Here is a 27,966-nt window from a genome sequence, read left to right as displayed (position 1 = left end):
TAAATAATAATTATGATACCTATTGCTGGTAACGTTTGCGAAGTTTATCTTGGAGGATTAAGTTCATTATGAATAGTTATTTTATAAAAAAGTTATCATATAAGAAGGTATTAAAATCGTTTACTGATATGTACTGTATTTTAAAACATTTTATTTAAAGCCTTACCTTTGATATGGCTCCCGAGAAACCGGCTTGGCACATGCCAGTCTTGCGCTGTCCGTGACTTGCTGCAAATCAAAAAAACATATCCATTACCAATCAATATGGCCCCGCAATGAATAATACACATATATTATGAGGCATTAATATACAATTTAGGTGTATACATACAAAGTGCAGGACAACACTCGCAGTTCTAAATTTTTTTATTATTATTATTATACAACTCGCGGAAATATTGTTTATTTTGTAGTATTTTAAATAGATTTCAAGCTAGACTGACAGTCTACATTTTTTTATTTATTTTTGTTTTTATTTGTGGTAACATTATGTCACGTTATTCCCCGAAGACGGTAGTGCATATTATAAACCAATAAAACAGCAATTTCAGCCACTTACTGGAAAATATGTATGTTTGTTACCGCTCAGAAATAGGAAGTGAGGTTACTGACAAACTTCCGTATAGTTGCAGATTCCTAAAAAATTTGGAAACTCAAATATCCTAATAATTAATACTTTGCTTTGTTGTCAAACGATAATAATATTGTATGCTGCTCAACCAACAAAGTAGCCCCGTTAACCCGTGGTGTGCCAGAACGCAGATCTACGCGAGACACAATGTATTTTCTATTGTGTCTTATATACCGGCAGACAAGAGGTTACCCCATTTTAAATCTTAAAATGTAAACTGCAAGTCAGTATTTTACACAAAAATAATTTCTTCGTGAATCAGTCATTGCCACGGTCTACAAGGGATGGATGAGATGAATAAATTAATATTATAACAGTGTCCATGATGTGGTTTTAACACAATCTTTATGAAGTGTATGAGTATCTACTGGACGACAAGTGCAACACATCGTATCTTACTCAGAGAGACTCACCCTCGTCCAACGAGACGTGCCCTAAAGAAAGCATACATAGTTATTTCATAGAAATATTAATATCTTCAGGTATAATAAATAAATTACAATATTATATGTACATGGTAAACAATCCAGCCCTCTTAGACAAGTAACATTTAAATCTTTGTCGAACAAGAGAATAGAAAAATGGGGCTTCGCTCGTCCGCCTAGAGCTTAAAATAATAATTGCATATGTCTAAGGGTCTGGTCGTTTCCAAAAGTTCAGCATTTTAAAACTTATTTATTCTACTCGTGGGTAAGTATAAGAAATACATAAAATACGTACATGTAAGTAAACATAAAGCAATATAGGACATAAAATATATTATGTGTGTTTTAACAATTAGGATAAACTTTTCCTATAACTTGAAATGTGTGGGCCACTCTCAGTGGGTGATCGCAAATAAATAAAAATATTAAAAGTTTTACGTTTCGTAAAAACTATCAAATGACACAATGATATTTTTGTAATGTAACGTGATCCTTAAATTTATCGTTTTACATAAAAATGTGATCGTAAATCATGTATACGCGTCGAGCTCGTCACGCTAATTCCCTTGCTTGCCGCCTGCCGCCATTACCGGCGGAAGTGAGTCGGTTTTCGCGCGTACAAGTCCGCCATTGTGACGCTACGTCATGACCGCTCCATTGGCGCCCTTTTACGCGTGTGTTGCCATTTCAAGGCGTGTTTTACTTAAGTTGTTTCATTGGATATGTTATTGGAAACCAGCTACTCTAATTTAGTGGTAAATAAAAATTAATTGTTCTTTACAAACAATTTATACAAAGAAAATCTAAAACGTACGTTAATAATTTTGTAAAATCACACCAAACTTTCCGAAACTGTCTGAACTTCTGTGTGAATTTCTTGAAATTTTCGTCTTAAATATTGTAATTACAAATCTTAAAGACCAACCATTTCTTTTTTACTTATATTTCATTCAGATGTTTTGTGAGTACTTACAAGTTCGGCACGGTGAGAACTCCTTAACGTCAGTCATGTCCGGACTGTTGGCGACGAAGCACGTGCCCACTGGGTCTCTCTGGTTGAGCTTGGCAGACACGTAAGACACGTAGCGAGGGGCACAGGCCTGGGGACAAAAGAGAGATGTTATTAGTAAAATGAACCTTAATTCAAACCGTACCCTTAGTACGAGTTTGCATATACATGTTGATGATGTTGTTGTAAACTAGGTTGCTTAAATTGTTAAATGGGCCGACGACGTTTGGCCGCTATCTCGTCTGATAGTAAGTGATGATGCGGCTGATGAAGCCCTATTCAAAGACACATGAGGATATGTTATATACCTGAGGTAAACCAGGAGGATATGTTATAGTAATATTAATTTAAAACATTTTATCATCAATCCTCGGCATTATTTCGAATAAATCATACCACCACCGTCCGCCGTCCACCATCAACCTTTTAAACATAATTTAAAAGATATTTTTCAAGGAATACAACTATCGTTTAGTTGTTATATAAAAACAAATAATCTGAAAATAATCCTCGGTTACTGTATGTTATGAACTTGAAACTGTTTGGTAGTTAATTTTAACTGTAATAACACGCGCCAGTGGTGTAATCCTTTGGAGTAATACAGGGCTGTCAAAAATTCTATTACAAATGTTACACTGGACATTTTTTGAACTACTTTTCGATCAAATGATTTCGAATTCTAAAGTTACTTCGAAGAAATTTTATATTTAGATTTACCGAGGAGAAAAGACTGAATGACACCCGTGTAGTTCATTCCAACACCTCTTGCCAGGTCATTTTGATAACCAGACAAATGCAGTTGTTCCGCAATGAGGAGATTCAATTAACACATGAAATGAAAAGTTTTAGCTTCAAATGGTATACCTAAAACTAAACTAGGACTCCCATAATATTTGCCACTAACATCAAAAGTACTATAAAATCAACCCCAATCAATTGTGACATTCAACAAACTCTGTGCTATTTCTATTCGACAGCCCTATTGAGCTTTAAAATGGAAAGAAAACAGTTGTATGCGCATGCGCCGCCGGTGTTAATAAGAACAAACTAACATTATAGAAAACACTACGCCATCTGGCGGAAACTGCCGTGAGGCGTGATATTAATTCATACGAAACTATTTTTACTGCATGGCCGTAACATAAATAATTGTGGTACTTTTAGTGGATAGTGTCGCCGTTTGGGGCCGTTTGATACTGTCCAACAGATGTCTAAAACTTTAGTAAAATGTTTAGTGATGTAAAACAAATACTACGTATGTGTTCTTAGTGCAAGTTGCTATTTACCTTTGTTGGAAATGAAAATGGCATTATGGCAAGAAAATATCAACAATATTATTATCTTTTGTACATTTTTCTGGGCTTTTTCCTTTTTACCTGTTAAATTGATGCGTCACTTAACGAACAAAGCTTGAACAATACTTCGTACAACGTCATGCATCCGCCAAAATATGGTCGCCATGCATTGTATGCATTTGACGTCAAAATAGGTCTCATTTGGGTCAATGCAGCCCACTACGCACTTTTTATAGCCAATTGATAGCCATCGTAAAGTTCGGCTAACATTAATAGCCTATTGCGTAACGACACAATGTATGGCGCTCTTTAATTCGTGGATAATGTCAAATTGTAAGGTTTAAATACCAGAAGCCTTGTAGGGTAAATACGACCTGAGAAAGATGATTAATGATGATACTAAAATGCCAGGTGTAAGGTGTAAGGTCGCAGTTTGCGTGAATTTATGTTTTCTTGACAATTTTATTGGTAACTAGACAATTAATGTAATTTATATAAATGATTCCCTTTTGTAATAGTTCAAATAAATATTAGGAACCGAGCCAAATAAATTTACGACACAATATTTATACGAAAAAAAGTAAACCTTGCTTATTTCCCGCTATAAAATGACAGCTAATGTCATTCGAATTTGACAGAAGGTTATTGATGCGTTCGCATTTTAATTACCCTGCGATCATCTTCGTGGTGTTGTGTATGAAGATTAAAATCTTTTAGTATGACTCACTAACGAAGTAGTGACCAATGCGAGAGGAATCTTGAGATCGTAAAGCCTTTGATAAAGTATTGCCGCCATTAGTTGCTCACACCACACACTGACAGATTAAGTTATACGCTAGTTAGATAGAAATGAACGTTAAAAAGTGTGTTCCACAAATATGTTTTATAAATGGAATTTATTTTATTGATTACACCGGCCGTTGGTCATTAGGATTTTTTCTAATAAAGATAGAACCACAATATTTACTCAAATGAGATGTTGTATTGAAACTAAACAAACAATTTTAGCTGAATTTGGTGATCATGGTTTTAATCAAACACACACACAAAATATGACATTAACACAAGTGAAATTAAACACAAGATTACGACAACACATTACCAGTGATCCTCAGTTCATCCCAATAACTTAAGAATTTTTATTGACCAAACTGAATGCATCATTGACTCACATAAGTGAATCAGCTGTTTGCTCAGACGGACAAAGAAATATTGTAGAGTTCGTCCAACGGGCCGCTTAGTCACACACCGATTTCTGAATATTCATATACTCAACTATTTGTCCAAGTGAACGTGTCGCCATTTTAATATACTTTAGCTAGACAACCAGCATGTCAAAGTACACTAAAATAAAAATCACTTTCAATTGAATTACGGCCTTATTAGACAATGATATGGTTCAAATTCTATTGAAGGAATCGGAGAGAATGGGGTTAGATGATGTGCCGTGTCTGCACTTATTAAAAGAGGAAATGTCTGTTTGTCCGTTGCACATGTATTTGAGACACCGAACCAGTTTGTTTCGTATTGTAGTTAGAAATGCAGTTGGTTATATTGACCTAGCATTATGAATCCTTGTTCTGTAAGAGTATTTTGACATGATACTTATAAGTAGATAAGTATGTTAATCGTTTCATTTTCTTAACCTCATCTAGATTTGATCTCGATTATATTATCAAGTTTCCTGCTATCTCGTCTTCTCTAACGTATCAAAGGCAATCATTATTAGATGAAATTGACGATTGTGAACTTTCAACAAATAACGACAAAATAAACTTTACTTTAGCATAACTTTTATTTTACTATCACTTGAAAACATCAAACCAAATCGACTTTACCACATGCATTCTGTCTACAGCAACATTTTCACGAAATCACACTCAACAACCATCTTCCTCCATGAAATCGTTTACAATTTCACCAACCACTCAAACGCAGTAAGCACACTTTAACCACAAACCTAGAAGCTTTCTACCTTCACCTCTTCCAGCGAATTCATATCGACCTTTTCCACGTCCTCAGAAACCTATTTAACCCACATTTTCGGCTATTCTGGTACCAAATCTCGGTCACTGTTTGTGCTATTTACTGGGGCTTGGGCAATCATTTCTTTTGAACATTCTGTATTGACAGGATCGAACTTTGTAGTTACATATTGAATATAGGTCGGTACGCTCAATATGATTTAAATCGATCTCCATTTGTTGGTTCAGGAGTTCGTTCGGTGTTGTGTAAGCGAAGTGTGTTGGGAGCAACATTTTGATTATTGTGTTGTTACATAACACTGATTGGGATGGATGTTTATTGACGTTTTTCTTTTCTATGGTATGAGTTCCGTGTGAGACAGCTTCAATTTCTAAAGCTTGAACACTGGACGCAGATCTTAGATTCTCTGCTAAAACTAGACTAAGCTCTACAAATAATTGCAATACTTAAAAACTCTGCATTCAGCCTTAAAAGCTACGTGCGCGACATCTATTCAAAGTAAATTTCTCACTAGAGAGAAAATCTTTAACAGCTTCTGATTAAGCCATAAAAGTGCAACAGCACACAATGTAGTTGCCATCTTGCGGTTTGTCATATTATGTTCATAATTCCGAAGAAATATGTCCTTGCTGACTTTAATAGCCAATGAAAAGCCGCTAGTTTTGTTCCTTTATGCAGCCTCACAGCCATTTTGTAGCTACCATAAAATAAAATGACAAATATGTATGTCGTATATTACTTCTTGTAATAAGGGTGATAGGTTGAAAGATAAAAGAAAATGTTGACAATTAACTGAGGATAAATGTGGTTGGTTTGGATCATGATTTACATGGGAGTGTATTAGACGAGATTAAAGTGGTGGCAAAGAAAATGGTGATACTCAGTACCAAAGTTATAGAACTATTATAGAAGAACTGATTTGTACTTCTAGAATGAATATGTCAGAAGACTGCAAACAAAACAAAGATAGATTGCAGCTAAAGTAAGCTAAGTATACCATAAATATTTTGTTGTTACTTTGACATTCACGCCTTAAGTAGTGTCCGCGTTATTTACTAAAACTTTCTCTAAAGACAACTTCGACACAATTACATCACAATCAAATGAAAAAAATACACATATTAAGCAAAGCGGACCTTAAGAGAGCCATAATAAACATCACAATCCCTAAATTCCTCGCGTTTCATCATGTACTGTCAACGTCAAACAGCATTATTTAGTTTCGCGCCAAAGAACATGTCATTGTTGTTTGATTTACAACGACAGACAGACGTACACTATTGTACTTCTCTGTGGATATTACAGAACCGTGTCAACTACTCAACAATACTTGAGACTAGTGCAAGATTTATTGAGAAAATGTCAAGTTTTCTATGTGTATTGCCATCTTCTGCTGGGCTATATGCAAGATTGTTTGGATTGTGGAAAGTTTGCTTCTTTATGGGAGAATTGCTGTGAGATACGTCTGCATTAAATCAAAACGATCTCGTTTATGCAAGACTATATTTTTGCGAGCTAAAGATTTTTAGCACAAATTGGCACAACCGAATTTGTTAATAAAATTGTTTAGACTTTAGCTAAGCATTAGCTAACCTTCATTTTTGTCAGGAAATATTGTTGCAAAACATGCAGGTTGCTAAATAAAATACATATGAATTCCACTCAACTGCTAACTAAACTAAAATCATACCAAACCACTTCCAATTTAACGAGAACTTCCACTATACTAGTTAGTCAATACAGATCATGCACTTAAGCAAACAGATGAGTGAAGTCACACAGCTACATACAAACAAGTCGTAATATCCTTCAACAAACTATGTCATAACAACACTAGAAACGACAGCTGCAAGCTTTGAATCAATTCCTAATGACAAATACACAATAGAAGAAAACGTGTGCCACAAAACATAACCAGTTATAGAAGATAAACTAAATATTATGATGATTACAGTTCCAGGTGCATTAAAGAAAGTAGAATGAGCGGATGCATGTTGCAATGAGTCAGTAGTGACTGTGTAGTGTTTATTCGATGCGATCATTACTTATGCAATTGCGGAAATGCAAATAGATATAGCTTGAACTGATTCTGATAGGTTTTGAAGTAAAAGCGTTTGTGCTATGTTTAGTGAATGGATATATACTTATATATGCCGATGGAGTGGGTTTGTAAGGAAATGTAATAATGTTGAATGGGGATGTTCTGAGTCTGACAAGAACATTTTTTTGATGAACTTTTTGAAACTGCTAATGCTTCTTTGCAGCAAAGAGAGATTGTTAACCGATATTTTTTCTACCAGTTTTTTTGTTTATTTCGACAATTTCTGTTCAATCTTGTCTTGAATGTAACTTCAACAACAAAAGCAACAAGAACTTAAGACAAAAAGCTTCCTGTGCACATTCATTAGCCAGCAATTTATTGTCCAGCAGCAAATATTTGGCCAGAACGACCACATTTTTTCCACCTTCTCAAAATGGCCGAATTCTCACATAGGGACTTCCTTTGTTCGTAAATTTCACGGCAGTGTAAGGAACATAAATCGCGACATGGCTACGTGTGAACACTGCATTCCACTTACTCGGCATGTAACCAACCTTAGGTGGTAGTTCGGCGCAGGCGCAGATAATCGGCTTTAAGTGTTTGCGGCTTTCGACAACAATTGTCTTGGTATCTTGAGGATCGTAATGGATGGTAGTTATCTCAAAAATCTTTTTAGAGGTGTAAGTAAGATTGCTTGTAGCGAAATGGGGCTAATGTTTGAGCTACTGACTATAGATAGATAGCTAAATTACTGAAACGATTTTTGACTTTTTACTACACGGAATAAAATAGACATAATTTTAGCACAGAATTTGTCTCTACTACTAACAGTACTGTAACACAATTGGAACTGCCTCGCGGTTGATCTCAAAGAACCCTATCCATTAAAGTAGCTTGAGTTAAGTGGGCTCCACCATAGTGAGGAAGCCAGGCTCAATCATCCCAAGCATCAGGCCACAAGGATCCGGCTCCATATAAAGTGTCGCACCGTTGCGCCGGCGCACTTGTCATTGCAACTTTTTCTCGCACACTCCCTAAACAGAGCTGCGCAAGATTCTCGAAAATTAACAGCATTCAAACGGTTACGTTTTTAGATGATAGAAAGAAAATGTTGTTGGCCTACTGCTAGGGAACGAAGATAGTAGAGGTACTAGATAAGCTGTTAATTTTATTCAAAAGCTAAGAATACAAAATTTACGACTATCAACAATGGTGCTAAGGGAAAACCCAGTTTGGTATTAAATTAAACTATATGTAGGTACCTATCGTTTGTTTATGTATTTAAATATAAGAAATGCAGGTCTCCGGTATTTAATAAATACATGCTCATAAAAAATGAGCTAATTGCGCAATTACGAACACATTCGGCGCAAGAGTCTCACAAATGAATGCAGCATTCTCCACCAATGGAAAAATTCAACAAAATAATTACACAAAAGGACACAATTGTATAGAGGTCAGACCCAAATATTAACATTACAGTCCCAGTTCGTAACCGTTACAATATGCGACATATTCGTGCGCATACGCATTTCGCAGCTATTCTTAATTTAAAAGAAGATGAATCATCTTGTCGTCCATATTTAGTAGGTCGAGTGCATTATTTGAAATGAATGAGTGAACATGAACATATTTCAAGATGATTTTGTAACGAACGGTAACCTATTTCTAAATGGCTGTAAATATAAGTTTGTTTATGGTAATGGGTTAAGTTTTGAAATGCACTTTTGGAAGAAGCGTTAGTTAAAATGCGCAGTTCTTGTTACAATTAGTTTTATTGTAGCCTTGTTGATCAGTGGTCGTAAGTGCGACTGTTGGACAAGTGGTTTTGGGTACGATTCCCGAGTTCAACAAAGCGTTGCTGGACTTAATATTTCATCCACACAAGCTGTTCACATACCATTTCCATTCATTTTACATCCAGAACTTTTCCACTAGAATCACTGGTATCACCTATACTTAGCTCCCCCACTTTTTACAACAAGCACTGGGCCCTCTAATTGTACGCTTACTGGCAACACCGTTACTCAAGACGTCTACTAAGAACGTCTATACAAGGAGCTGGCAACATTTTTTTCAAATGTTAACTGTCTTCGATAGTCCGTTACGTTATGTCAGTGGGGTGCAGGTATGTGGGTCAGGTATTGTTGATGTACTAGGTGCCTAGGAGCCGAGGTACCTTAGTAAGTACGTAAAGTAGTAACTTAGTAAGTAAAGTACCGTAATTCTATAATTAAAAGGTAAAGGTAAATCAACGTAAAAGGTTACTGGGGCTCCGGCTCAAAACAGGAGTAGGTACTGGGTGGTTTTAGTCAGAAAGAGTCTAAAACTCCCACCTGCCTCACCCAAGTTGAGGCGGAAAAGTCATCCAATGACTTTTAAAAGAATTGTTATCAGACTCAATCTTATTTTTGCCCGATTGGTATAATTCTAGCAGATAGGACCCGGAATACAAAAAGATACCTAAAAATAGCGTAAAGTCCTCTTGGGGATTTAAATGTAACTTTTCAAATTAGAAAGAAATAGACACAGTTATATTCAATACCTAATAAATTAGAAACGTGTAACAGTCTATAAACTATAAGTTCATGTACCATTTCCTTCCACGACACGGCCTTAATCGTTTCTCCAAAGGGCACAGATAGCAAATAATAAATCTCCTCACAATGAACGCTCTTATCTTCACAGGAAGGAAATTAGCCGCCAGAGGTCACCACGAGCGCTCTCATATATCTAACAGAATATTAAACGTGTTGATTTATACACCTATCTTTCTATTTTTATGCCCTCTAAGATGAGAAGGGGTAGCTTTATGATGCTGCTGTCCTCTATCATAAACGATAATATGTTTATTTTCGATTAGATCTATGGTCCTACTACAGTAACTACTCGTATCTTACTGTCAACGCCAAAGTTTAATCACAATTAGACATAAAACAAGGCAATCTCCTTTCTTGTATATGTTTAGATATATTTAGAGATCTCAAGATTACATTTTTTAACTTTAAAATATTAGGGTCGGTTCATATCTGACGGAACATGTGTCGCGTATCATCGGTCGCGTAACGCCAGAACAGACAAATGTATAGAAAAACAGTTGACCGTTCACACTCAACCAATGATACGTCAGTACGACCGATGATACGCTCGACGTATTTTACGTCAGATATGAACCGACCATTACTTATGAACTCTAAAACATACTTTTCAATCTTATTTTAAAAAGTCACAAGCCAGTTGCCATATCAAATTAACATTATCTTGCCCCTAAGTGTTGCCATAATAGAAATAGCAACACCAACGGCTAAGGTGTCATAGAGTAACTGTAAGTTAGGTCCAAAACTCCTTGTAAGTGTCTGATAGCAATCTACGGTGCGCAGCTGATAATATCGGGTGTGAGTTATTACGGGGCGCCCTATATCCGGCGCTACAGCGAAATGGACACCATGGTCATAATGGAATTATTATGGTTCTTTCGATATAACGGTATTACATATTATGGTAAAATTTTAGCAATTTTTATTAAATATTAAAAGATTTATTTTTATTATAACTATCGCGAGATATGTCACGTATTTAGTATGCTAAATTAACTAAAAATAATCACGGTTTTGCTTAGGTAAATCACACTAGAGGCAGCGTCTGCGCACGCTGCTCATAATGAAGAGTCCCTCTGTAACTCGAAACTAGTAGAGCCGTTAACTTACGTGAAAACCGTTATTTAGTTAACTAAAAGAGTTAACAAAAATGTATAGACATAGATTTACCGTATTATTTTCTCTAATCGCTTTAAATTCTAATATTTTGATACAGAATCAAGATTTTTTCTCTTCATTGAAATTTTAATCATCACCATGACTTTCAAAGTTCTCTAAAGTTTTCTTTCGTCTATCAATATAAAGATAAAAGATAAGTAAAAACAAGATATAAATAAAGACAGTAAGTATTATAAAGTACAGTTAACAACAGTCCTCTAGACTATAAATCCTTAATTACAATAAGCTCGGGTAGTAATTAAATGTCAACATTAATTAAAACTTTCGCCACGAACAACAACGCTTCGCAAGACCACGCCCCCTGAACTTTGCGCAGTACACCGTAACGGCGCGTGCGCAACACAATGCGCGCGCGCAGACAGAAAGCGTCTCACACATTCTGTGTACATAACAAAAATGGGTCGAAGCAATAAAATGGAAAGTAAACATAAATACATTTTAAGTAAGTGTATCTAAATACATAAGTAGTAGCTAACGGAGTAAAAAAATAAACGAAAATTAGGTATATATGTTTTATTAGTTTTCTCAATTTAAGACAATTCTGTCTGTCTGGGTGTCATGTGTATGTGAAATTGTATGTTTGTAAACGCACCCACGACACAGGAGAAAATCCTAATGTGGGATCCTAATCCTGAAATACCAACCATGCGACTGAAGAAGTTCCAAGCAAGTATCTAACACTAAAAAAACAAATTGCAAGGTCACGCGCATTGCTTGATGATTGTAGGTTGTGAACTAAACAATAAAGCTTTCCGACCACACCCTCTGAACTTCGCGCACTGGAACGTGATGTTATGCGCAAGCGCATACAATGAGTATTCGCGCTTCAACAGTTCATAGATACTTTGAAGTATTTACACTGTTTGTTGTATATGTTATAAGATAGTTGAAGTGGTTATAAAAGTGATTGGTCAATGAGAAATACGTATTGTAGTGCCATTTACAAAGATATTACATATAAATAAGAATTTGAAATACATATTCTAAATGGAATTTATCGACCTATTTGACAAAATATACACTATTTTTTAACCGACTTCGCAAAAAGGAGGAGGTTCTCAATTCGTCTGTATGTTTTAATATAGTATCAACTACCACATCTGCTTTTCCGTAAAGAATAATGAAAGCCATGATAACAAAGGTATTGATTTTAACTTCTTTTAATTTCACTTTATCATCCCAAATGACTAGAAAACATAAAATCCACAGCCATTTATTTACAACTAACTCTCCAACCAAAGCTAAAGCTTCCTTGTACCAGCTCAACAGGCAACTATTAAAACTAAAAAGGAAAAAATAAATGAAAATTCAATACAATAAACTAAGCACATCCGAAGTTAATATTCCGCACAGTTCCATTGAATTCCCAGCACAATTTATTTGGCAATTGACATTAAACATGGCAGTCATAAGTTAGTCGACACACAGATAGCCATTTGTATAACCTAGACCGCGTCTAGACCTAAAAAATCTAGACAAAGGGCAATAAAATGAACGCTGCGGTTGTAATAACAATTTGTTTTGTGCAGACAATCCCGGCTTGATAGTGTATAGTTTAGCCCTTACTGACAAATTGGGAGTCGTTATAGAAAACGAGGGATTATGGGAATGGAATATTGTTATTGCCTCGTTTGTCAAGTGGTCGTAAATGCGACTGCCGGACAAAGGGTTTCGGATTCGATTCCCGGGTCGGGCAAAATATCACTGGACTTTTTTTGGGTTTCTTGAAAATTACTATGTGCAATATCACGAATATGATTAATAATAATTTCGCTGAAGAAGAGTCAGCTCTACACTGTATACTTATATGTGCACCTCTATCTACCCCTATGAGCCTTAAAAGACAAGAACTCACAATGTAAATAAGAAAAAAAAACAAATGACAGCAAACAACTTTGTCATTGAATATATTCTTCACAATAAGTTTCCTTATTTGTATGTCTGTATATCTCATGCGCAGATCGATCCGTTTCCTATGCGCCGGCGCATCCGCTTTATAAATAGACGTCCAAAAGGGGAAACAAGATTAATGGCTTAGTAATATTAATATTTTTGTGTCGACTTATGTATGATACGTACTTAGAATATTTAGTTACTCGACTATACTATCTATTTAATCGACTGTTGTGAACATGACAAACGAAAAAATTGAAAATATTTTAAACTCAAATTAGCACTATTTAGATAACAATATTGATATTGTACTATACCCCAAATAGCACTTTACCCGACCGACATGAATCCTTCACGTACTTGAAAATACTAGACTTAGATCTCTGCCCATCCCTTCAGGCCAAGCAAGCGTACAGCACTATCCTTTTTATCTAACACGATTACAGTTCTATCACTTAATCCGTACATTCATCTAATACACAGTAAAGTACCGTGATTAATCCAAAAATCCAAATAACACACAACCATTTTCAACCCTACCACTTACGAAATAAAGTCTCAAATACAGTTAAAATCTTTACATCAATTGTGCTCAAAGTGAAGATTTGTTTGATTGATAATGAACTCTATTACTTAAGAGACAAGGTAGGTTTTTAGTTGTGGGGGGTATAATAGTTAGGGGTATGGCAATTAACTACGCAGTCGGCACGTTAGTGATCAGATAAGGATCACTGGTATCGGTTCATCTTAACATTGGTTACGTCGTGGTTAATCCAACGACCGGTTGCTCTATCTAACCGCTAAATGTCGGGCTACACTCAGTGGGCAATATTTAAATTGCACTTTTATGGAACAGGGCTGATGGATCACCTGATGGTAAGCAATCGCTATCGCAGGGAGTTATAAGTGCCTTGCCTTACTTTGCAATGTTGTTGTTTTACTTCAATTTTAATAGGGTAGATGACTTAGTTTTATTTTAATGTCCGTCTGGTAGATTATTTTAAAACATTAGTAAAAATATCATAAACCATTCTATGCGAACGAAGTCGCGGGTAACAGCTAGTGCAAATTGGATCCGAATTTTAACAATTCATTATCAATTAATATTGTAATTAATCAGCCACGGCAACTTATTCGATTCCCGCACGGAGCAACTCTTTGTGAGATCCACAAATTGTTGTTTCGGGTCTGGGCCATGTGTATGTGAACTTGTATGTTATTAAACGCAACCACGACACAGGAGAAAAACATAGTGGGGGTAACGTTTTAAAAAAACCCCTACATCTAATAAACATCAATCCTTGTTTAGTCATTTAGTGATTTGAAAAGTTATCGTCAATACGTTGAGTGTATCTCCGCCCTAAAGGATCCGACTTGCATATATTTCAATCCATTAATTAGCAAATTGAATGTAGTGCTCCTGCCGCGGTCACAATTACAATGTACCGTTATTCTATGTTTATTTATTACGTTTAACTGATAGGTTGTTACATTTTTAATTAACAATAAATATTATTAGTCACTGATCCTGATCCAAAATCTCTGGATCGATCCTATATAAGTATAGAGTATTTGAGAGAAATTCAGTAGACGTAATTAATTAATATGTAATCGGTTTACACACAACTTATTGACGAAGAATTCGAATAGTTTCAAGCCATGCGGCATTCCGCAAGACACAGCTGAGCATTAATTTAGTATATCTCACTAAAGTTATAATAAAATAGTAGGAACGTCAAAATCTACATCAATCCAAAAAAAATGCTATCTTTTTAAAACGTATCGATTACTAAAAAGAAAATATAAATAAATATACTTTACGATACAAAAAAAAGGAATAAGAATTCATGATCGGAAAGAAAACATCAACTTCAATTAACGATAGAAAACAGAACAAAAGGCTAAACAATTAATCTAATAAACTTAATACAATTATTTCAATCAAGCGTAGAACCTCGGTCTTATAAACAAAACACAATACATCACATTTAACCAACCGCGAAGGATATTAACAAAAAACTCCACAATGTATTAATAAAGAATACGAAAGAATTACTATTAATGAAGTTGGGTAATAAAAAAAACTAAGTGCTTAATAGTTAAATTAGGGATCCGTAGAGAAATGGCTCAATAGCTCCAATTTATTCACCGTAATAGAACCAATGCTTTTTATTTTCGAAAGTATTTATAAGTAGAAAAACGAAGTAAACAATAAAACAGTTCAATAAATATAGTGTGAAAATGCCTACAAAATAAAATGCACAATAGTTTTTGAAATCATAAATCAAAAAGCTCTCAAAAAGCACGGAACCCATCAAAAAGCATTTCACACTTGGTCTATAAAAAAAACCATCGACTTGTGAGCGATACGTATGGGGTCTTCAAACTAATGGGGTCTTAAATACCGTGATATTAATGAACCCTTGTTACCTCCATGCTAGAGAGTAATTTCATTATCTTCCTTTGTGTTTCAACTATTTCAAAAAACAACTTTAAGTTCAACTGTTAATAGATAATATGCCTCAAAGAACTGGAAAAGGTTTGCATATAATTCGTCATTAACTTTAGGTCATAATCAATTCAAATAAATAGATGCTTTTGAAATATCAACAAATAAAGAAATATAATAATTATATTATGTCCGTCAATGAAGCTAGATGCTCACATCAAAGTGTAGCTTCGAATGGAGAAGAACGAGCAAGTTCATAATTCACACTTAATCATTTTAATCGAGAGCAATATTAGTAATCTTAATATCAAATACTGGATATTATTCCACAATTCTAGGATAATTAGAAAAACTAAATATTTAATTCCTTGCTGTTGAATACGATTGCACGTACAACCTATATCAACGAGACACCCAAAGCGATTTATCTTAGTCTTTTCTTAGGCTTTAGCAAACTTTGTACCAACATGACTATCTTATCTTTTAAAGTAATGTCAGCTGGATAAATGCCAGTGTCTTTTGTTTCTAACTTTCAATATCCTGATAGTTTTTATTTTGCTTACTTAAGGGGTTCCGCAAGGACCTTATCTTGGACCAACACGTTTCCTTATTCGGCACACAGTTCAATATGGATCTGTGATCTATAGACAAACGTTTGTAAGAGATAAATAATAAACTATTAAGTTTTTATGGCTTTTAGTATTCTTATTTAACTCATTAAAAATTACAGATAGTCATTCCCGTCACTGCGATTAAACAGAATTGTGAAGCATAGACCCCACATTTAAGCATACCTAACTACTAACGTAAAAGCGAAATACGGTAGCGAAAAAATATTTAAGGAAAATAAAGGAAACACGCCGAAATTTCCCATAAAAATTCTCGGCAAATGGAGACAATAAAAGAAACAATCTCTATAAATGGCGATGTGAGTCCAAATCGGACGGGTGTAGCTGTCAAGCGACGGCCGCCATATTAGGAGCTGCGCACGCAACAAGAACCGAGGCATTCGACGCTGACAAATCACCGGACAATTTGTTAGCTCAAAAACTTTGTGTAAGTAGAGGGTGTTGGGAAATTGTGAAATATTTCGGTTAAATTTTGAAATAATTTGGTATAATTTCGAAAATATTTATTACATTTGTAAATAAATCAAAAACCTTCTGTTCGAAGAAACGACATTCAGAGTTTATTTTCCACACAACGATACGTCTTTTACTTCATTATAACCTCAAACCTAATCTGTCAATTCATCAGTACAGACTAAAAATGTTTCGTCTATCGAAGCGTGTCAAATACCAAATTAAAGAAAACCTTTTTTACATATTTTCCCACTATTCTTTGAACAACAGTTCAAGTTTATATTACCATTCTTTTTTCTACTATTGACACTATTTTCACTATCTACATTCTCGACTGTCGGCTCCAGACCACAGTCGTTGAAAAATAAGACAAATAAATAAAATCCTGCCCAAGTTTTAACTAGATACATTTATGCCAAACACGGTGTGAAGATGTGCTTCGGCACTAATACAATCCTTTTATAATTTAACCGTGCACGAATAAATAAATGCCAGTCTTATAGTCAAGAATCTTTTTTGTGTGTATTTTTATCAATAAGCAAGCAGGATAAATGTTCATAAACACATACATAACACACAGGGTATTAATTAAGTAGCAATAATAATTATGTCGCATCTGCAAAGTTTAATGATTAAAACATTAAATTAAATTAGGGAACAGTTTTCAAAGACTAATATTTACGCAAAGCTAGGCAAGATATTATATACGTACTACATTTCAAAGAACAAATGGCTAAATATAAATTATCTGTCTATGTACGATAGATATTTTATGACGTGATCAAACAAGCACTTACGAGCATACAGTGATACAGCCTCCTCCTCACATCTTCAAGATGATAATCTCTATACATATTTATGCCTTTACCCTAACCAATGAAACTCCTTAACAAATGAGTTGCAGATACAATCAATTCGCAGTGATATACAGCTCATATCTGTCGCAATAATTAATCTATGTTTAACTGTTTGCTGCGCACGCGCATGTCGCGCCATGAGCCCGTGTGACGTAACCACGATGTCCCGAGATTTATCTTTGGAAATATATTTGCAATTATAACAAGTTATTGTGTACATTGTGCATGATTTATCTGAAAGGCTTTAGTTTATTGTGTTGAGATTACTTTGGGTAAAATAGATTAGTAGTAGTATTGAATATTTTTGAATTGAAGTGGTTGGTTTAGATTGACCAGCATGAAGTATTGTACTCTACTTATGCAAGTCTCATACTGAGAAAATACATTTACCACTAATATAATATATAAATTATGATATTTCCATTAAGAAAATTATGACTTCGGGGAAAACTATAAATTGTTTGAAATTTCCTATACATTTCAAAATCTGATTTCGGTCACTCACCCTGTAGATAGGTACTTTAAGAGCGGGTAACTAAAAAGCTGAAATTGGCTAAAATACTTCTAATGTTATCGACTACAGAAAAGGAGTTTTATTTACACAAAACTAAAGAATTTTCTTTAACTACATACATATTATGAAAACAAAACAAGAGACACAACAAAGTTCCTTCGTCGCTAAATGCAACCTATTAAAAAATCAAGTGGCGCTCGTTTAATCGTGAGAAAACGTATCGAGAATAAAAACGAATCGAGTTAGTATTCAATCGATACAAATAAGAAAACGATTATCTCGACAAACAACTGCTAAGTGAGTACTCAACGACTTTTATTACAATAGTTCGGGCATGAACTTAGTGATGTGACGATGCAATTATAAATTAATAATTTTTGCGTTGAAATTGATAAAATTAGTTAGTATAATACTTTTTTCTTTATTTTCAAGGACTATTATCTCTTAGATACCACATTCTCTAATAATTTATTCTTGTATTTCTTTACAGGAGATTTTATGGATTTTTTTAAGGGGGAAAAATCATCCATTTGCTTCGACGAGGCGAGAGATTCTGCACACCCTACTCCTGCCCTTCGAGCCGGAGCCCCGGTAAACCCGTTAGGTAGTCCGCAGCTCCGGATCAGGCATCAGCCCTACTGGGAGATTTTATGGTTAACATTGTTTCTATGATTTTCAAAAAGTATTTTTTTCGATAACTCTGCTCGTTTTTGTAAATTACAATTAACTGAGACATATGAACTAAGTAAAAGAAAAGAGTGAGAAATGAAGCTTCCATTTACTCTCTCGGAAAATAATGACAGGCATAAAAATATGTTTATGCTGTTTTAAACTTTTATCAAAGTGGATACGCTTTGATTGCGCTTACTACTTAAAGGAACTAATCGTTTGTATAATGAAATGTAAATTTTATTTCTGCAATTTCCTTTAAATAGAAACATAAAAATAATTTAGCGGTAAAATGCTTTTCATAAAACCGCACTGGCCGCCTGTTAATGAGTAGTTTCAACTTTAATTACAATTATATTACAATCTTTAAATTATTTATCTATAACCTGCTGATTTTAGTCTTGTAATACTATGTGATTAAAATACTGTTACCGTAAAACATGGCAACTTTACCATATTTTAGAACAAAACACGAAATATATTTTTAACCATAAGACGCATAGAAACCAAAACTATATATTTAGAATTGTAGTCTATCTGGCTCACTTTACTGTAATCGTCATTATATACAAACACTTATTTTAGCCGTAGTAAAGAAAAAACAACATGGGTAAAGATACCAAATTTTTGGCAACTTTACCTACGCGCCGTATTCATCGTGTATTGCATATTAAAGAGTTGTTGAGGTACAGAGGGCTTCATCTAGGACCTCTTCGTATTATAATGCAAACAATATGAGGAAATCTATAAAGATAACGGCTACACAGACATTAGGGAAAGTTGCCACGGGTTTCATCGTAATTTACATACAAATAATTTGTTACGCTCGGGGTTGTCAAAAAAGGAGGAACTTTTTTATGACATGTATATTTAAAAAAAAATTAATAAACCTTAAACCTAAAGTAAAAAAACGCACAAATTTCTAACATAAATATTATTCCCTTTTAAACTAAATTAAGTTCTAAAATTTTAAGTATTTATGTTTAAAATTGTAAAAAAGGCTACAAAATAATGTTTAATCCTTGACTTTTTAATTTTATGACTTCACTATCTCCATAGCTAATTATAACATCACTTCCGTATAATTTTTATAGTGTCTAGCTCCGAGTTTTCTGCGGTTTTGTTTCATGGGAGCCATTTTGGCTGTAACACAAGAGGTATTATTAAATACATTATATCTTATCATCCAGGATATTCACTATTATGCTGTGAAATTTAGGTATTCGAAAATGGTTACATACACACAAACAAGAAAAAAACATTTATTGCCAACCCTAACTGTAGGTAAAGTTGCCACAAAGCAGGCCGTGGCAACTTTACCTAACCTGTGTCAACATTACCGAAGCGATTATTTATCAATAAATTAAAGAAAAAGCAATTGCTGACATTACAACAGTAATCCCAACTATATTATACATACAAGATCAAAATTTCACTCACCTGTGACAAATAGTTAAGGCTCTGTGAGCACAATTTAGGAACTACTAACTCTACGAAGGTTCATTTTAGCTCATTTTCACGCATACATTGTGACGGCCATTACTGGCATAATAGCAGTCTTACGTCTACGCAAAATATAGTAAATATTTCCTTTTAATGTCTAAAAAATACTTCTATTACAAAACAGAATTCTAGTGGGTAGAGTTTATACTGAATACCTATAGTATGGTAAAGTTGCCAAGGGCCCGGTAAAGTTGCCATAGTTTACCGGTACCTATTCATTTCATAGTCGAATTGCTGTACAGCTCTTTTGAATTTGGAACAACGAAACAAATTCAGTTCTTATTCCATATTTAAGAAACAAATTATTAATTGCAAACGCCACATCACTATTGATAAAGGCACAGACACCTATAGATACAGCCTATGCGTTCGAACAATTATAAATTCCCATCGCGTTTCTGTCCCCAGTGCAAATGGAACAAAATACCTAAACAAATTGCTGGCTCGCCGAGAGAGTCGGCTTTTTGCACTAATTCGGCATTCCGAAATAAAAATTCCAACTCCTTAAGCAGAGAGACAAAAACTATGTGGTCTCAGGTCTTCGACGAAGGCGTCTCCTGACTGATTTCAAATATGGACTTGGAAAAAAAAGTTCTGAAACCGAGCCGCAGTGTTCGTGCGAAGTGCGTGAGTAATAAAATTTATTTGCAACATGTGTGCGGTAAACGGTTGCACTCCATTTGAATTAATATGGCCGCACCGTCAGATGCTGCACTTCGATTTGAATGAGTGATTTTATGTTAAGTACGTAATGTGGTATGGGCTACTGCTTGCTGCTTTTCGGGAAAGTAATAAAATTTGTCAAGAACGGCTACTTATGGAATGACGAAGCTTTCAGAGACTTGTATTTTATAGATATTTAATGCAAGACTGTATAAAAAGCCTACATACATTAATTCACCATTTGGCGATTTGAAAACCCAAATGAAACGACAAGTCGGTCAAGAAATCCGTTCCACATAACCCTGAAACCCAATTTCGCCCCACAGATAGCCGCACTACGTCCACAAACCATAAAGACGGCCCCATAACCTAATGGTGTTCAACCCTATAGCCATGAGGCCTTGGACTGACCCACTTGCCAAATGTCAACAATGGGGTGCCGAGATTAATGGAGCCTCCTTCGTGGCTATTGTCTTAACAGCAGTATACATTTTAGGAGCTGTCAGCTTTATATTATGAAGCTTGAGTTTGTACTCATTTTGATTCAAACCCAGGCATTTCCTCGTTGTGTGCGACTGTTAAACTAAGGACAAAATGGTTTGTGTCATCAATGATACCAAATTTTTGATAATCTGTGTTTTTATCATTAGACTCTAAATGGCCATTGTTGATCCATAACCTCTTCTCACACGGAGACGGTTATTGGGCATTATACACCACACTTGCTCAATGCGGGTTGGCGATTTTAAACTTATTTTTAGAAATTATAAGCCCAGGTTTCCCCACGATGCTTTTCTTCATCGTTTGTCTCTTTAGTTTCCTTCACAGTGGAAAAAACATCATTATCATAAGTTTATCTGAAAGTACTGCTGCTGACCGGTCTCCATTCTAGCACTCCTAGGCTTTTCGGTTCAGTCGGGTGTTAAGATACCCGCGGGAAGAGTCAAAATAGTGACAAATATCTCTATATTCTACTCTGCTGTCATCACTACATGGCAAAAAAAACCTAACATTCCCAATCAAATCGCAAAGAGCAGTAATATCAGACCAAATGAACAGCAGTGACGCTACATAGGTGGACTTATAGACGCGATAACAAAAGATAGAACGATCATTACGGCTGAACACCTTGAGGACAGGGCAGGGCAGGAAGGGTGCGCCTGTCAAGACATCCCATCAGCTTTATAGGTCAACGGTGTATGAGGTCATGGAGTCGCTCAAGCTCGTAAAGAAAATAATACTGAGATTTCGTTTGTTGTGAAACTTAATCTGTAGTTAGGTGGTGTTGACGGAAAGGTGCGGGGTTTTTGATTTTGAACGGTAGATTCTTATTAATGGAAGCGCAGTTCTTACTGTTTTTTTATGGAATAGGGGGCAAATGAGCAGACGCGGCTCCTGATGGTAAGTGGTTACTTTTCGTAATGTTTAGCTTTAACTAATCGAGGATGTTGATGAAGAAAGTTGATTGGTTTATAACTCATGGATTTTAGTCGTTGATTCAAAACAATAATTTAGTCCTATTATTTCACTAAAGGTAATGGCGTACTTTCGGGTTTTAAAGAAGGATAAAATTTCCTGAAAAATTTTACATTACTTGGGTAAAGTGAGAAAAACCATGAGTTTAATTTTGACTGCCTAAAAGACCAATATTTTTTGTTGGCTCTGTAAAGGGTATACCCTAACCTAACCAATATGTCAATAAAAGAAAAAACTCGTACTCACCATGATAGCGCCGTTCCTGCCAGTGCTGGTCAGCGTCGCACCAAACCATTGGTTCGATTTCTGGTCCACCTGACGAAATTGACGATCCGCGTTGTTTCCTGAGAACAAAATAAAAGAATAATGTTAAAAACAGTGTCAAAAACAAATTAATCACCCGTTTTAATTTAAAAAAAAATTCTACCAAACCATCATAAAATTTAAAACCAAACCTGTGAAATACTTGTAAGAAAATTTTACTTTATATCTAAAAGACATTTTAGGCACCCACATCCATAAACATTAATTTTATTAAAATGTATAAAACAAAACAAAAAAAACACCTGTCAATTTCAATAAAAGAATCAACCGTTCAAGACGAAGATTTTAAGATAATCAAAATAAAAAAAAATGCTGTGGCAGCGCGCGAAATGTGAATTGAATTTTAACATGGCAACACCTCAGGCATTATACACGATACTTCCCACAGATAATATCTCACAATTAAATAAGCATTGCTCATCTGACGTTTAGTATTTTTGAGGTTATAAATCATCGATGAGAAATCTTTGACATGGGCCCACTGCAAGTAATGCAACTCTTTCTCAACCTTTAAAAATGATTTACGACAGAAATCGTTCCATAAACGTAATTCAGTATTTAACATTTATTTTCAGCAATTTATGTATGTTCTTGTTCTTCTTTATGTCATGGTTACGTGAAGTAATTTAAGATCACCAGTAAGTGCAATCGTTTCAGTTTTAATATTACTAGTACTACTGGAGTACCTAATTTATATATTCGCAAGTATATCATGGTTCGAGTAGACAATGATAACAATTAACCAATTTCATTTACGTAACTGACAATAAAATTACCCCAGTACATAACAATAAATTTATTTTTTAATTATCAACAAAACTGCCCAAATTTTTTCGTATAAATATCCAAAAAAGGTTTTATTACTTAAAATGCGATGCTCTTTCCCGCTCTTTTTACCAACCGCCATTACTCGCCAAATATGGCGGCCGTCGCATTGAAGTATTCAATGTAACGAAATAAGAAATATCGTGTAATAACTTAATTTGGCTTGAAGACGATCCATCTTTATGACTTCGATTCAATTTTGTTTGTGGAAACGCTTTTTGGTTCATGATTAATGGTTTTTAACTAGTTTTAATGGAAATCTGTTTTGATTTGTGTTTCCTTTCTTAATTAATAAAGGTTATTAATTGCATAGATCAAAACGCCATCAATTAATAATGTAGGTATGGTATTTCATAGTAGGTATTCCCACTTCACCAGTTTTAATATCAGTCCAAACGTAAAGAAGAGACAGAGACGTGAGTTACTTTCGTATTTATATAGTTTTTACCCACTGCTCGGCTCCTATTGGCCATAGCATGTTGTTTTATAGCCTATAGCCTTCCTCAATAAATGTACTAGACAACACAAATGGTGAAAAGTGGATGTGTATTGTATAGCGGCATTACGTGCCGCAATGTGCACCTCTGCCTACCCCTTTGGGGATAAAAGGCGTGACGTTGCATATAAGCAAAAAGCCTCAGTTTACCTACTTGGACGGTTTATTCGTGCACGCACGCTAGTAACTACTAGACAAATAAGGCCCTAAATCACTCAGAATTGAATTAAAAATTAATTAATTTTGACTTACAGATATAATTAGTTAATGTTAAAATGACAGGTTATCATCATTTTCAATTAAAACGGGAGAGTTCTAGTAATAACTTGTTTCTGTGACCAAGGACGCGTTCTCAAATCTGACGTAAATAAGCTATTTTTCAGTACATATTACGACCAAAAGAAACTTAACTGAACATAACTAACAATTACAATAGATAGATCACTTCTTTATCTCCAAAATATTGATTTGTAATGTGAAAAAAGTTATATTTTATTATTGCAAACACGATTTTTCTTTACCTCTTCACACAAAATTGACAAAAAAGGGTTGAGTTTAGGAACATTTTACTGCTACTACACGCATAATTCTGAATCTCAAAAAAATATCCCGGGGAAGCAGACATAATCAAAAATTATACTATGGGAAAAAATTACGAAAATATTTCAAATTGTCTCGGAAATAAATAAAAGTTCCCGTTTAATTTTTTCTCCTATTTTGCTGTCAGACATCAACTTTAAAGCGTAGCAATAAGGGTTATTTTATTTGTTTACTATTTAGATTTATTGGATAGAAAATGTCAAATGAAATTTCAGTCTGCGCTCGAGCGCTGTCGTGGGTGGACGCTGCGTCGCCTGTTACAAAAAATGGCCTTGAAAAAGATCGCTGTACGAGTACAAAATATTTGATATTATACTTCACAAACCAATCTTGATATTTTTACCGACTTCAGAAAAAGGAGGAGGTACTATGTTCGGCTGTTTGTATGTTTTTTTACACATTCTGTACGAGCAACACTTTACTGAATATAGAATGTTTCGTTATATTATTTTGAACATGAGGTTAAATCAAAATCCAAGATGGCGCCGACAAGATTTGCCAACTTTCCATCATGGGTGTCATTTTCATGGTTTTTGGGGTCGCTTATAGCGAATATGGAGTCAAAATCAAAATCCAAGATGGCGCCGACAAGATTTGCCAACTTTCCAACATGGGTGTCATTTTCATGGTTTTTGGGGTCGCTTATAGCGAATATGGAGTCAAAATCAAAATTCAAGATGGCGCCGACAAGATTTGCCAACTTTCCAACATGGGTGTCATTTTCATGGTTTTTGGGGTCGCTTATAGCGAATATGGAGTCAAAATCAAAATCCAAGATGGCGCCGACAAGATTTGCCAACTTTCCAACATGGGTGTCATTTTCATGGTTTTTGGGGTCGCTTATAGCGAATATGGAGTCAAAATCAAAATCCAAGATGGCGCCGACAAGATTTGCCAACTTTCCAACATGGGTGTCATTTTCATGGTTTTTGGGGTCGCTTATAGCGAATATGGAGTCAAAAATCAAAATCCAAGATGGCGCCGACTAGATTTGCCAACTTTCCATCATGGGTGTCATTTTCGTGGTTTTTGGGGTCGCTTATAGCGAATATGGAGTCAAAATCAAAATCCAAGATGGCGCCGACAAGATTTGCCAACTTTCCATCATGGGTGTCATTTTCATGGTTTTTGGGGTCGCTTATAGCGAATATGGAGTCAAAATCAAAATCCAAGATGGCGCCGACAAGATTTGCCAACTTTCCAACATGGGTGTCATTTTCATGGTTTTTGGGGTCGCTTATAGCGAATATGGAGTCAAAATCAAAATCCAAGATGGCGCCGACAAGATTTGCCAACTTTCCAACATGGGTGTCATTTTCATGGTTTTTGGGGTCGCTTATAGCGAATATGGAGTCAAAAATCAAAATCCAAGATGGCGCCGACTAGATTTGCCAACTTTCCATCATGGGTGTCATTTTCGTGGTTTTTGGGGTCGCTTATAGCGAATATGGAGTCAAAATCAAAATCCAAGATGGCGCCGACAAGATTTGCCAACTTTCCATCATGGGTGTCATTTTCATGGTTTTTGGGGTCGCTTATAGCGAATATGGAGTCAAAATCAAAATCCAAGATGGCGCCGACTAGATTTGCCAACTTTCCATCATGGGTGTCATTTTCGTGGTTTTTGGGGTCGCTTATAGCGAATATGGAGTCAAAATCAAAATCCAAGATGGCGCCGACAAGATTTGCCAACTTTCCATCATGGGTGTCATTTTCATGGTTTTTGGGGTCGCTTATAGCGAATATGGAGTCAAAATCAAAATCCAAGATGGCGCCGACTAGATTTGCCAACTTTCCATCATGGGTGTCATTTTCATGGTTTTTGGGGTCGCTTATAACGAATATAAAGTGAAAATCTAAGTTCAAGATGGCGCCGACATAAATATATAAATGACCATGCCAGATCCTGCCCCACTTAATTTCATCAATGTACAAAAAATGTAAATTAATCAAAATTATGCAATTAAAATAAGACCCTTGGTTACTTAATTATTATTCTGATAAACTTGCGGATAAAAATTAGGAAATAAAAAGAATTTTAAAAACCCAAGGCCTATTTCCTGTATTTATCGCGACCCTCTGCATTTCTTAGTACGCTTGCACAAGGAACAAAACGAATAATTCAAAAAAAAAAGATTTATTAATGTAATGTGTACGAATTTTAATATGAATTTGGTTTTAATACATACTGCTAGTTAATTTTTTTTTATAATATATAATATTATAATGAATGCATATTATAATTATGATTTCGTGTTTGAACGTTAGTGATTAGATGTAACGAAACCTCTTTGGCGTGCGTGAGTCATTATGTCCAAAAAGTCATTATTTGACATTCGCTCTGTCTGTTCTGTTTACATTGTTGTTTCGTTATGATTATGAATTAAAGTAGGATTACTAAAGGTGATATTGGTGATGAGTGATGACATTCCTTCCTTTCATAGCTAAACACCCTATGATAGCATTGTAATTTAATTATTTCTACCATTATAACTGCAATTAACCTAACCTAAATGTAATATTTTGTACTTAGATTCATATAGAAACCGCAAGATCTAAAGGCTTTTAATCATGTTTTTAGTTATCACTAATAGAGCAGCAATAGAATGCTACATTTGGCATGTCTGTACACTATATTTTTTTGGTGGGACAAAGCTCTATAGAGATTCTGGCATTGTCATTTTTCGACATGAGTGTCATTGTTGTGGTTTTTGGGGTCGCTAATATCGAATACGGAGTGAATCATTCGATTTTATAAAAATTGTCTTCTTCCGGAATTAATTGACCCAAGACAGGCAAGAAATATGAATTTACGGGCTCATTCCTCGCATATTCAAACAAATATCGTGAAAATAAAGAATTGATGTTTAATTTATTTTATGTATTTTCTTTGTTTGTTCCACCCAGGTCTTGTCACGTTCGTTACCATAATTGTTTTTTTTTATCTTGGCGACCCCGAAAACCATTGATATAAAACCACAATAAAATATACAATGTGATAGGGGTGAGACTTCTAACCCGTTAAGGCTGAGTTCTACATCTAATTTTATCGACGAAAGTCGGGGTCGAAGGGGTCGAATCCTCCCCTTAAAATTATGGCAATTTTAATATTTTTTTTACTTTTTTTGATATCAAAGGTTGTATGCGTCGTAGAAACAAAAAAAAAACGACAAACGGTAGCTAATAACCTTGGCTAACTAATTCATTACTTTTTTCAAATGTTTGATAATGTTTTGGTGAGAAAAAAATCATTTGTGAATTATTTTTACCGAAAAAATCACAATTTTTCAATATTTTCAATTAGGGGTTCAACCCCCAATATAATTCTTTTTGTTGATAAAATTAGATGTAGTACTCAGCCTCAACGGGTTAGAAGGCCCACCCCTATCACATTGTAGATTAAAAAAACTTATAAACATGTTTTTGTGATGAACCGAACAAAATAATTTTAA

General features: G+C 35.0%; 1 protein-coding gene across 4 annotated transcripts in view; it reads right to left on the bottom strand.

Moving 5' to 3' along the window:
• The window catches only part of LOC118266613 (integrin alpha-PS2), a 109,863-nt gene that overhangs the window by 21,032 nt on the left and 60,865 nt on the right, over positions 1 to 27,966 (bottom strand). For 2 of the 4 annotated variants that reach the window (XM_050703207.1, XM_050703209.1), the window contains exons 3-6: positions 22,516 to 22,613; positions 2,030 to 2,156; positions 1,045 to 1,065; positions 167 to 228 (exon numbers count right to left, since the gene is read on the bottom strand). In XM_050703207.1, the coding sequence (XP_050559164.1) occupies positions 167 to 228; positions 1,045 to 1,065; positions 2,030 to 2,156; positions 22,516 to 22,613 (308 nt within the window). The remainder of the gene's footprint in view (positions 1 to 166; positions 229 to 1,044; positions 1,066 to 2,029; positions 2,157 to 22,515; positions 22,614 to 27,966) is intronic. The other 2 variants (XM_050703208.1, XM_050703210.1) reach the window with 1 other exon arrangement.

Source organism: Spodoptera frugiperda, chromosome 23, assembly GCF_023101765.2.
Source record: "Spodoptera frugiperda isolate SF20-4 chromosome 23, AGI-APGP_CSIRO_Sfru_2.0, whole genome shotgun sequence".
NCBI lineage: Eukaryota > Metazoa > Arthropoda > Insecta > Lepidoptera > Noctuidae > Spodoptera > Spodoptera frugiperda.
This window is presented reverse-complemented; position numbering and strand designations above follow the sequence as displayed.